Source organism: Drosophila ananassae, chromosome XL (assembly GCF_017639315.1).
Source record: "Drosophila ananassae strain 14024-0371.13 chromosome XL, ASM1763931v2, whole genome shotgun sequence".
NCBI lineage: Eukaryota > Metazoa > Arthropoda > Insecta > Diptera > Drosophilidae > Drosophila > Drosophila ananassae.
The window spans coordinates 5,204,842-5,217,718 of NC_057931.1; the positions used below are offsets into that span (position 1 = coordinate 5,204,842).

At 39.0% G+C, this 12,877-nt stretch overlaps 1 protein-coding gene across 1 annotated transcript; it reads left to right on the forward strand.

Annotated features, from left to right (window-relative positions):
- The first annotated feature begins 9,356 nt into the window (after positions 1 to 9,356).
- On the forward strand, positions 9,357 to 11,559 carry LOC6504134 (achaete-scute complex protein T8). Its single transcript, XM_032452901.2, has one exon. The coding sequence runs from the start codon at positions 9,595 to 9,597 to the stop codon at positions 11,221 to 11,223; it is 1,629 nt and encodes a 542-aa protein (XP_032308792.1). The 5' UTR covers positions 9,357 to 9,594; the 3' UTR covers positions 11,224 to 11,559.
- The last annotated feature ends 1,318 nt before the right edge of the window (positions 11,560 to 12,877 follow it).

Here is a 12,877-nt window from a genome sequence, read left to right on the forward strand (position 1 = left end):
GGCTGAGATATAGCTATGACTCTGGGCCATATACGGAAATCCCGCATTTCACAAGGGGTCTGCCCATAAAATTTTGAAAAAAATTTAAAAAATATTTTGTGTCAGGATTTTGATGCAGAATGATGGGGAATCAATCCACAAATCGTTTAAGGTATTCCGCTCAAGGATCGGATGAGAATCGGCTGAGATATAGCCATGACTCTGGGCCATATACGGAAATCCCGCATTTCACAAGGGGTCTGCCCATAAAATGTTGAAAAAAATTTAAAAAATATTTCGTGTCAGGATTTTGATGCAGAATGGTGGGGAATCGGTCCAGAAATCTTTTAAGATACTCCGCTTAAGGATCGGATAAGAATCGGCTGAGATATAGCCATGACTCTGGCCCATATACCAAAATCCCGCATTTCACAAGGGGTCTGCCCATAAAATTTTGAAAAAAATTTAAAAAATATTTCGTGTCAGGATTTTGATGCAGAATGATGGGGAATCGATCCACAAATCGTTTAAGGTATTCCGCTCAAGGATCGGATGAGAATCTGCTGAGATATAGCTATAGACCTAGGCTATATATGAAAATCTTGCTATTCATAACTTTTTTTTTATAGAAACTCCCAATTTTGAATGGCAGCGCAAAAAAGAATGTCTTTGTGAAATGAAATATCTAGAATCTGCCAACATAAGTAGATATTTTATAGAACCCACTATAGTGTCCTTCGTAAAGGGTTGACAGCCTTTCAGTTAATCCTTTGGCAATCCTGCAGTTCCCAGAAGGCACAAGGACATAATCCGGCAAAGAAATTGCATAAGAAACGAGCGTTGCAACAAAATCGCAACATTCGATCGAACATCACGAACTCCGGCTCCAAAAAAAACGGAGCCTGAAATCCTTTTCCCAGGATAAACGTGAGAGAATCAACAGTCCTTGATTTCTATCAGACTGGCGAGGGAGGCGGAGAGGGAGGACAAGAACTGGCTTCCTAGAAGCCAGGACTACGGCAAGAAACAAGGATTGTTCCATTTTTGTGGCTTGGCCCACAAATAAAAAAAAAAAAAACAGAAAATGAAAAGGACGATTTATTTGAATGGGTGCCTATATTTGCGCAATATTCCTGAGCTGCCAGCTAAGAAAATGTTTTGGCTGGAAACTCAAAAAGGATTAGACAGAGCCAGAAACAGCTGAATAAAACAGAAGTCCTGCTACCTCGAATGAAGGTAAATATTTTGTTTGCTGGCACAATTGCAAATAGGACATTGGAGGAATAAAATTGCAAGGAAATGGTTAGGCTATGTGGACTTGTGGATGCCCTTTTTGTATAATATTAGTTATATTTTGAGAAAAGAGTTTATTATTTATTTTTAATATTATCTATACAGCTTGTATAGAACTTATCCGTCTGTCCGATTTTCCGTTAATCTGTCTATAAAATATTTTAAAAAAAATTTACAATATGATTAAATTTAGTTATCGAGAAAAATAAGAAACTCCTGACTTAACATATTCAATTTTATAAAAACCACCTATGATTTGGTGGTAAAAAAGCTTCAAAAACTCCTACTAATTCAAGTAGAGCATCCTTCAAAGTCGACCATAACCGACCAAGGAAAACACACTACCAATAATAAGAAATCCAGAAGAAATACCTTAAGAAACTCAGTGCCAATCAAGAACTGCGCAATCTCTCGTTATTTTTGCTACGAAATTTTCCGTGAAAATCGATGAATGCCGTAGCAGCCGAGAAAATTGTACAACAAAGGACAATTTTTCACAATTTTCCACAGTGCTTGGGAATGGAACAACGATCTATGTACAAACACGCAGCATGTGGGCACATTCAGGATACGTCCAGGATACGACCAGGTCCAGTCCACCAAGGACCAAAGTCAACAAAAAAAAAAATTCAGCAAGCGAGGAGACACTGAGTTGGGCAAAAAGCAAATATCACGAACTACTGTGAATAAGCAATGATGGGAAAGGACAATGGATCCAGGGGATGTATTTAATTGATCCGAAATACAAGCAAGTGCAAAAAAATAAAAAATAAGAAAGAAAGGAATTTCTGTAAAGGATACACAGGACATGAATGAAGGCAATTGTTTGGCATGGGGCGTTTGTCATGTTTTTGTCTCGTCTCCTGTATTTCTGGTCATGTTTTGTGTAAACACCCGATCCCTCCGATCAGGGGAGTGACTTTGATAGGATCGAGGACCTATAGCTATAAAGCCTAGACTACAAATTCCATGAAATATTTTATTGTCCTTCAAGAAAAGGACATTTCTGATCAATCATTTGGGGGCAAGGACAAGTAAATGTTTAACGAAAAAAAAAAAGAAAAACGTAACAAAATAAACAGAAGCTCTTTTTTAAAGAATTTCAAACAATTTGTCATTTATTTAGAAAGAATCCTGACTTCCTCTCTACAAAAATATTAATACTGGAATTTGAAAATTATATATTACGAGTGCCAGGATCAAGGATCGTGTAGCAGCTGCTGGGAAAGTCATGTGCCCCAAGGGCTAATCTAATCAAGAGAGTCATAATTTGTCCTCAGGACTCTAGGCCCTAAAAATGAAGAGTGTATCTTATCAGCGGGAGGCCTGCTGCAGATACATAAGTATTTCAGTATCGCAAAGGACACGGCCGCATGCCAAAAGTGCTACAACAGCAATTAATGGTTGAATGTCCTCCTGAATTTGAATCTTGGTATCTAGAAACTAAATACTATTTTTCGGCAGTCGACAGTCGGCAGACTTCACTCGCCGTCTAATCCTTGAGCTGCAATTCACTTTTGACGCATACCCTGGGCTACTTAAAGGATCATTCAAGTGCATTTAAATCCTCATCGGAGCCGAAAGGATCATTTGTCGAATCGACAACCGCAGCTTGCCAAAGGAAACAATAAAGGAGGAAAACTCAGCGGTGCGTAAATTTTCCATTTCGCCAAAAAAAAATAATGTTTGAATACGAAAATTGAAGGATATCGAAGGATACCAAAGGCAGGATATCAACGCTTGACACAGAAAAATCAGGGAATCAAATAAATTCTATAGGCCAGTGAGGGTGTCTTGTAAAAAGTAATAGGAAATAAATTAGAAAGGGTTGCAATAGCTATTATTATTATTTCAGGAAAGGCTTTCAATAAAGTCCTTAAAAGGCATTTAAAAGGGACTTCAATAGGCTTCTTTTTAAACTAAAGCCTCAATTGCCTATAAAATATTTTTATAAAAATCTTAACTCCCATATCGCTTAAAAATAAATGCAAATATGTTACCGATTCTGAATCGAAGAATGATATAAGGAGTGCCATCCAACCAGTTCAATCGACACCTGCAAGCATAGTCTTAAAAAATTACAATAAAAATAAATGTAAATTTAAAAAAAAAAGGAGAAACAGGCAGCGCGTGCGGTCACTGGTATTTTTTTTAGGGTTGTTTTGAGGAGGGAAGGAGGGGTGAAGGGGTTAATATTCAGAGGACATGTCCAGGAAATAGGGACACGCGCACCGGGCAGCTCATTAATATGCCGACTGGGCAAGGTCATGCCGTTCTACAAATTAAGGATACCCTTTCCAAGGAGGAGTTTTATATTTTTTTAAATATTTCAAGTCAATACTTAAGTTATTTTATATATTTTAAGAATATTATTTTTTTATTTTTCAGTGATTAATGTTACATTTTTAATGGGTTCTTAGTGGAATTTACAATAACTTTCTCTTTCTTTTAGAAGAGTTAATAGTCTATTTTGTTTTTTAAATGAATTACTAATTTTTAAACAAAATAATTTACATTTTATAATAAATAAATTTAAAGACAATCCATTTTTTTTAATGATTATTATTATATTTTATAGATATTTTATATAATTTGACTATTTTTGAAACCCAACTCTTATTATTTTATTAAAAACACTTTATTTTACAAAAATATTAGAGTATGTAAAAATTCCCCTAATTTTTACACTAAAAAACAAATAAATACTTTAACCAAAAATGTAAAAAAATAAATACAAAAGCCTTTTTGATTTTTGTATTTTTTTTTTTAGTTTAATTACGAAGCCACCGAAGCAGGATCAACTTTTTGGCAAAAGGGGGAATATTTGCATAATTTGCATAGCCGTCGGGTGAGTCCTTCATCCAAGGACCTTCGCGCGTGCGCACAGCGCACCCTTTGTCCCTCCTCCCTCCTTTCGCGGCAACAAGTTTTTCAAAGCTTTTTGTTGTTTTTTTGTCACCTACCCCCTATATATAATACTTTCCCGGCCATGTAATCGGTTATTCAAATAGAATTTTCATCCCGTCCTCCCCCTTAGAAATTGTTAACGCATTAATTTCGCCCATTGTGTCCTGCTATTGTCCTGTATTGCTATTTTTTATTTCCTCCTCTTGCGAATCCTGTTGCTCCAGAGCACTCACCCTCGTTATTCGTTCGTCCTGAAAGTACAAAAAAATAATAATAATTTAATAATAAATAACCTTAAGTAACAGCCACCCATGGCACTTAGAGATTTTTTGGCAAGGATCGGCGGAGCGAGGGTTATTCCTTAAATTCCAAAATAGTTGGTAATAATATTTGAAGTCCTTGTTTGGGAGATTGTTTCAAAGGACACTACAGTTATTTTATTAAAGAAGCTCTAGACTTCCATTAAATATCTTTACGATCCCATAAACTATCCAATCCATAACTAAAGAAACCAAGAAAAATAAACAAAAAACCGTAAAAACCAGATGAAATATGACCCATGAAAAGGACATTAAAGCCTAGAATCGTAAAAATAGAGAAGGATATTGAAGGACTCCCACTCCCACTCCCTGAAAGAAAAAAAACAAACAGCTTTTTGGTTGCTTTTTTTGGTCAAAAAGCTACCACCGATCCTTGCGCACAGATCCTTAGAGCAAATACACGGGGAGTATGGGCTAATCCTGCGGAATCCTGGATCCTGGAACTTAGTGTGCTGCCAGGACCTTTGTGGACAATGTTATTGACAAAAATGCCAGAGGCTACATATAGGAGTTGCCTGGCACAGGGGTTGATGGCTGGCACACAGGGGTTCTGGCGTGTGTGGGGAGAGCAAGAGGGGGGTGGGGGGTAGGGCTAGAGGTCCTGCCAACAGGAGACGGGGGAGGCAGACAGGCGGAAAGAGAGGGCGGGGAGGGAGGGAGAACAGTTGAGCGATTGCTGGCTGCAGCAGGAGCAGATGTTTTTCGCGGCAGGATGACGATGACGATGACGCTGGCGATCAGCGACCCCAGCACGGGACACGATACAGGACTATAGGATACATAAGGATATATATACAGTTATGTGTATGTGTTAGGGGAAAATGGACAACAAAGAGTGTGACAGAGATAGAGACTATGCGAGGGAGATCCTGCGCCCCTTTTTTCAAACCAAACCGGTCGCTATACTCTTACACTTTTAAAAAATTTTTAATTTGAAAGTTTTTTTGTAGAAAAGTTTTTAAAATAAAGTCTGAAAAGTATCTCACATATTTCTTCTTCTATCTTCTAACTCTGCTTAAAATTTAAATCAATTATAGTCCTTGATAGTCCTTGGAATGAGCTTTCGAAAAGCTTTAAAGTTTCTAAACTATATGATACCCGATACTTTTCTACTCTTTTAAGGCTACTCTTTTCTTCTTGATTATAATTAAAATAAAATATATAATTCTAAAACTAATAATTTAAAAAATTCATAAGAAATATAAACAATTAGTCAAATAAAAATCTTAATATATATCTTTTAAAAACCCTTTAAATTTTTTTTCCTCCCTGTGCAATTAATTTTGTCGCCTTTGGCGATATATGTCCGGATCCGGATTGGATCATAATCAGAATCGGCTATAGTCCTGGCACATGGCCCAGAACAGAATGAGACAGGGCATACACTGAGAGAGTGAGACGGCAAGAGGGCGAGGGTGAAAGGTAATTTATTGTTGGCCGTCAACCCCCGAAAGAGCGAAATGCGCGGGACAACTACCAGATCCGTATAGTCATGGTAGTCCCAGGTAGGGCACGATCCCTTTTCCAATTTCAATTCCTTTGCATACACATACACACATACTTGTACAGCAATAAGGACATGGGCACGTGCGCAGGATATCGCACCCCAAAAAAAAAAATAAATAATAAAAATAAAAACCAAAAATTCCACTCAGCTGCGCGTTCGACTTTTTGTAGGGAAATTCGCCCGGACTTTTATGGCGAAATGTGTCGAAAAAGTGGACAGGATCAAGGATACAGGATCTCAGAGCCCAGATCGCAGATCGCACACTTTTGGCGCAAGCCTAGGGGCGGAAATTTCGGGAAAATGTTCACAAAACAAAATAAGGACAAAGCCAAACCACCTAAAAGTATGCCAGGAAATTTTTACAAATAATATCCTTAAGTTCGAAAAGTTTAAAAATAAATGAAACTCTATCTTCTCTAGACTTCCCTTAGAAATAAATCGTAAAGTCCCCCGCCGAGTTATCCTGCTACACCCCTTAAGTTCCTTGACACTTTTTGATCCTGTCTGTTAGTTTTTTTTTCGTCCAAGTTATTTCGAGGACTTCCACAGCAAGACTTCCGTTCCTTCAAGTTTCCGCTTCGCTCACAAGTACAAAAAAAAAAAATGCCAAAAAAAAAGAATCAGAAAACCTAAAAATATGAAATGAAATTTATGAAGGTACAACTGTGCACAGATGCTGTCAAGGAGCAAGGATGTAGGACTAAGGACCGAGGATCGAGGCACTTGAGCTGACGACAAGTACACAGGACATGAGGGCCCCCGAAAGGACTCTCATTCACTCGGCGCCTTCCAAGCTAATTTCCAGTGGAAGTCAAAGTCCTTTGAATGCTTTGCCTGATTGATTTACAGGACGACTGTGCCGGGGAGTGGAGAGGTGGGGAGTGTGAATGCCGAGAAAGGATGTGTCCCAGGATCCTTATTGTTTTCGGCTCGACTTCTGTTTGCTCACCGCTTTCACTCCCATTTCAAATTTCACTCATCATCTATATTCATATTTCTTTTCATCGGCGCTCCCTTTTTTCTCATTCCATTCAGGATGTGCAGGATACAGGACTTGGGATTCAGGATTCTGAATTCTGAATTCGTATTTTTCCCATTGAAATCGATGCGTTTTTGGGAATGCAAATAAGCCAGGGACCTGATGAAAGATCGAAATTAGTTTTTTGTTTGCACAAATTGTTGTTTTTTCTCAAGCCGCCAAAGATGAAAGTCAAAAAAATTGAAATGGAAAATATAATATGAGATTTTTGGAGAACATCCTGTTGGCAGTTGATCCTTTTTGTGTTTTTTATTTTTATTTTGGCAAAAAAATAACTAGAGATACCAAGGACCAACCCTCATAGATCTTTGCTTTTTCAGCTGAAAGCTTTTGAAATTAAAATTTCATCATAAAAAAAATGTTTTAAGTTTTTGATTTTTTTTTTTAAATAAATATATATATATTTCTCCTATATATCTATGTGTGTGTGAGATTATGAGTAAGAGAATATGAGAATTATAGAGAGAATAGGGAGAAGCGAATTGCATTAATGAGAATTTCAATTTCAACCCTGTTGGGAATCAGAGAAATTATAATTCCACCAGGGGTTGCATTATTTTTTATGATATTATTTATGATTATAATAATTTTTATTGCCAGGTTGGGTTTTGCTTAATTTTTGAATGGAATAATTTGAAAAAAATAATGAAAGACAGAGGTTTCAAGATCCAAAGGTTAGACCTTTCCAAACAAGTTTAAACTCTAGGATTTTTACATTTAATTTTAAGATTACTTAGTTTGTATATATTTTTTTAAAAATTTATTTTAAAAAGTACCGGGTATCATCTAGTTCAACCAAAAATTTCAAGATCCCTCTCCTCCAGAGGGTGGCCCTTCTAGGCGTGGCGTGTCGTGTCGTCAAAGTGGGACGCAACCGAGTCAAAGCCTGAAGGATAACAAAGGACTCTGCAGCAGCAGCAGCTCTCACAACTGTTGACTCCTTTTTTTTTTTTTTTGAAGAAACATTTTTTTGAGAAGTAAATGCTTTTGCCAAGACATCGCAGCCGAGGAGGAGGGAGGGATTGTGAAGAAAAAAATAAAAGCAAACCGGTAGTCAAGTCGTTTCCTTGAACCTTTCAAGTGAACTCAAGTTTATAAATTGTGCAGCAAGTACACAGGACTCAGTACACGCATATATCCTTGCTCTCCCAGCACCCCAGAGGACTGGCTGACTGACAGGACTCAGGTCTCCGTAGCACTACCTGAGAACCCGAAAAAGTTTATTGTAGCAGACCGAAACTAGTTTCCAAAAACAGACAATATCTTAAGCTTCTCGAAAACGAAAAGAAATAAAATACAAACAGCAAATTTGAAAAGCTAAAGGACCTTAGGTTAGCAGGATGATATTTTCCCACCAAACTAATTGCTTAAAGGATCTGAGAAAAGTAGCCAGAGAAAGGATGCCAGAGATCACCCCTATAAGGATACTGTCAATTTTAATTAGGATTTATGGCCGAACAAATTCCTCAAGATCTCGGATCCTTTCTTTCCAGGTCCTTTAATTTTCCTTAATTAGCTTGACAATTGGCAAATGATTTTGCACAATACCAGGATATTGACTGGTTTTTTTCTTCCCATTTTTATATTTTTTAGGGGAAAGTTTCCATTTTTTGTGTGAAAGTCTGTTGATTAAGTGGAATTTTAAAAACAAAGTGACAAGGCAGGGATTGGGTGATTCATGGGGGTTAGTTATTTACTTCTTTTGGAAGGAATATATGATACAATAAATATTAATTTAATTTAAAACTCTAACCTAGTTCTATGCAGTTTCTGGCCAACTTGAAGCCCCAGATTCGACCCCCTTGGGATAAATATTATTTTTTACTCTGAAGTGATCTATTATTTGATAGTTCCAGAGTATGTGTGGGAATCTTTCCCACCTCTCTCTCTGCCTTTCAGGTATTAAAGCTCCTCTTCTGCCATAAACCATATAGTATATATTTTTTTTCCATTTTATGGATATATATAACGCTTATTATTATATGCATAACCGAGGGGCGGTATATAAACACTCTTGCTTATGGTATTTGGTAAATAAATGGTGAGAGCCGGAGCCAAAGCAGTAGTCCGAGCCAGTCGGGGCGAAATCCACCCTTATCCTTATGGTATCCCTGTATCCAGGTGGAGTGGCTCGAGTCGATCAGATGTTAGTTTTCCCAAAAAAAAAAAAAATAAAATAAAAATAATACAGAGGTGTGTGGCAGTGTGTTGCGATCGCAAAAAGGGAAGAAGGACACCCCAGTCTAGGGGATGAAAAGTCAGCAGTAGCAGTAGTGTGTGTGTGTGTAAGTGTGTGTGTTAGTGGTGCTTTACATAAGGGATACACGCAGGATCCTGGCTCCTTGCTGTATTATGTTGTGGCATTCAGTCAGTCAACGAAGTCACTTCCGCCGCTCGGTTTTATTTCAGTTGATTTCAGTTTGAGCTCGGAGTTCGGGGCACGCGACACGAAATTCTTTCCAACTTTCCAACTATCCAACTACCAACCAACGTGGATAATTCTTCTTTTTTTTTTTTATTACGAAACTATAACTAAAATCGAAATCGGTATGGCTGCCTTGAGCTTTAGTCCTTCGCCGCCACCACCCACTGGAGTCAGCGCCAAGGAGTCCAAGGAGAATGCCACGGGCTTGAAGGCGACTCTGAAGCCCTTCGGCAAGATCACCGTTCACAATGTCCTGTCGGAGAGTGGGGCCAATGCCCTGCAACAGCACATCGCCAATCAGAACACGATTATTCGTAAAATCCGGGACTTTGGGATGCTGGGAGCAGTGCAAAGTGCCGCCAATAGCACCAACAGTAATGCCAACATCACGACCCAACGGAAGCGACCGCTGGGCGAGTCCAACAAGCAGAATCTTCAGAATCAGCAGCAGAATCTTCAGAATCTTCAAAATCTACAGAATCTACAGAGTCTACAGCCCACTAAGGCCAAACGCATGAAGAACTCCAAGAAGGCCAACCAAGAAAAGCCACCAAAGGCCGCAGTTGCCATCAAAACAGTTCCGAATCCCGTTCCCCAGCCGAATCCTGGCGAGGATCTGACTATCAAGGCGGCTGGAACCCCAGGACGCAAGGGCCTGCCCCTGCCCCAGGCAGTGGCCAGGAGGAATGCCCGGGAGAGGAACCGGGTGAAGCAAGTCAACAATGGCTTCGCCCTCTTGAGGCAAAAGATTCCCGAGGAGGTGTCCGAGGCTTTCGAGGCCCAGGGCGCTGGACGAGGCGCCAGCAAGAAACTCTCCAAGGTGGAGACTCTTCGCATGGCAGTGGAGTACATCAGGTCCTTGGAGAAACTGCTGGGCTTTGATTTTCCGCCGCTGGGAAGTCAAGCCAATAGTTCTGGGTCCGGGGATGACAGTTTCATGTTCATTAAGGACGAGTTCGAGGGCTTGGACGAGCACTTTGACGATTCCCTGAGCAACTACGAGATGGAGGAGCCCCAGCAGACGCCAATATCGATGCCGGAGCCCTCGCAGGACATTCTGCCGAGCCTGACTAGCATTAACGGGATGCAGTACATAAGGATACCGGGTACGAACACCTACCAATTGCTAACGGCGGACATACTGAGTGAGTTGCCAGGTGCAACATCGGCATCTGCAGCGGCGACACCAACAATAACAACAACAACAACGACGACTGGCAACTTATCGCGATCGCCCGTGCCACACGACAGCAGCAACATGAGCAACAACAGCCCCTGCTCATCGCCACTGGTGGAGGGGCACGTTTCACCTGCCACCAATGAGTTGCTGTTGCAGGCGTGTGCCGCTCAGCTGCAACAGCAACTGATCAAGCAGGAATACACCAACACTCTCACCAACAACAATTCCAACAGCAATAACAACACTCTCAATAGCAACAATATCAACAACAATCTCAACAACAGCAACTCCAACAATTCCAATCACAATTCTAACACAAATTCCCCCAACTTTCCACAACAATCTCAACAACAAATCCTGCTGCCCGCCTTCTACGACCAGGAGCCAGTTAGTTTCTACGATAATGTTGTACTGCCAGGATTTAAGAAGGAGTTCAGCGATATCCTGCAGCAGGATCAGGGCTCAGGATCTGCCGCTGGCGGTGGCTGTCTCTCCGACGAGTCCATGATCGACGCCATCGACTGGTGGGACCAGCACACGCCCAAGTCCGAAGCCCAAGGAGCCACCATTTAGCCTCAAGTCGCATTTTTTTTTTTTTTAATTAAAATATAATTGACTAAGTCATAAATAATTAATTGTGTAAATAGTTAAACAATTAAAGTAAAAAACGGAGAGAAGAAGTCATCTAGTGATATAAACCAAAACAACTAACCAAAATCTTCCCCTTTAACTAAAAAATATCCCTTAAAAATAAAAATGCACTAAAAAAACCAAAAAAAAATATCATACCAATAACTTTAAATATTAAGTCATAATTAATGATAAGTTTATTAAAGTAAATAACATTTTTTTCTCTTAAAAATCAATTTTTTTTTCATAGATTTTAATAATTAAGTTAAGAATGTTGAGAGTTGAAATATAAACATAAAAAAAATACAAAAAAATCCCTTTTGATTTTAATATTTAGATTAAAAAGAAACCCTTAAATAAAAGGACTAACTAATGGTCGTTAAACATGCATATGAGATCGTCCTGTGATCCTGCGAATCGACATATCATGTTCATTTCCCGACGCGTCCAAGCATGCGAAAGTACATGCGAGGGAAAAGGATACAACTGTCAGAGATCGAGGGATATATGTATTTGCATATCGAGGGTATGCTGCGCTTGAGTGCTTCACCCCAAAGTCCCAAAGGACTTATTCAAATGAGCCTCCGCACTCCATGTCCTTTCGCATCGTCGTCCTGATAAATGACAGTGCCTCTAAGCTAAAAAAAAAAAGTCCTGTGCCGTAACGTGGGAATTGTTTTGGAAATTTTCAAATTGCATGGCAAGTGTTGGAAAAATTCCTTCGTAACGGTTTCTGTTTTTTTAGAAAAACATGTGTGTCCTGGTGGCAGGATAAGGGCGGAAAATATTTCAAATGGAAAGTGCATATTAATTAGGGCAACCGCGAGATCAAACGACTTAAGTCCTAAATGTCATTTATTTCAGGAGCTCTTTATTTTTTAACCCCAAACTTATGATCGATTAGATCAGCTTAATTTCTTTTTTATTCTCTTTTTTTTTAAGGATTTTTAAGGATTAAAGAAATATGTTAAAAGGGCAGTTATTTTTAAAGGATTTCCATAATTTTTGGGTTTATTTTTTAATTATGGTTATGGGTTTAAGAAAGATATTTTTGAAGAAGTTTGAAGAGATTATTTTCCCTTTTTTTTCTTATAAAAATTATATCATGTCTATATGAAGCTTATTACATTATATAATTTCTTTTTTGAAGGGAAATTTCAAAGAAAAAACCCGTATCTCCCTTAAAAAAAATGATGAAAAAAAACCAAATCTCCATATACTTTTCGCATTAAAAGTAGCGAAATATCTTGACTGCTAAGACCCCCCGACTCCTTGAAGGATATTTTTCGCACCCTCTTAGCCAAAAGACTTGGCGCTAGACTCTGCCAGCGCCTGGCTAATTGTATGCAGGACCTCATTGTCCTGTGCCTACGTGTCTTGTGTCCTGTGGCAGGCTCCTCTTCCTTCAGGCAGCTGGCGCAGAAGGACAATAACATGAAAAACGCGCCAATGCCGAAGGATAAATGATGCAAAATTATCCAAGATATACAGGAGAACAATACGTAGAAATCAATTGAAAATCGTTTGGCCATTAAGGACGATGTATGGATGGATGGATGGTTGGATGGCCTGTGCCAGATCCTTGGCCGTAAATATT

Excerpts from the sequence above, each read along its gene's own strand:
- LOC6504134 (XM_032452901.2), top strand. The coding sequence starts at position 9,595 with ATGGCTGCCTTGAGCTTTAGTCCTTCGCCGCCACCACCCACTGGAGTC.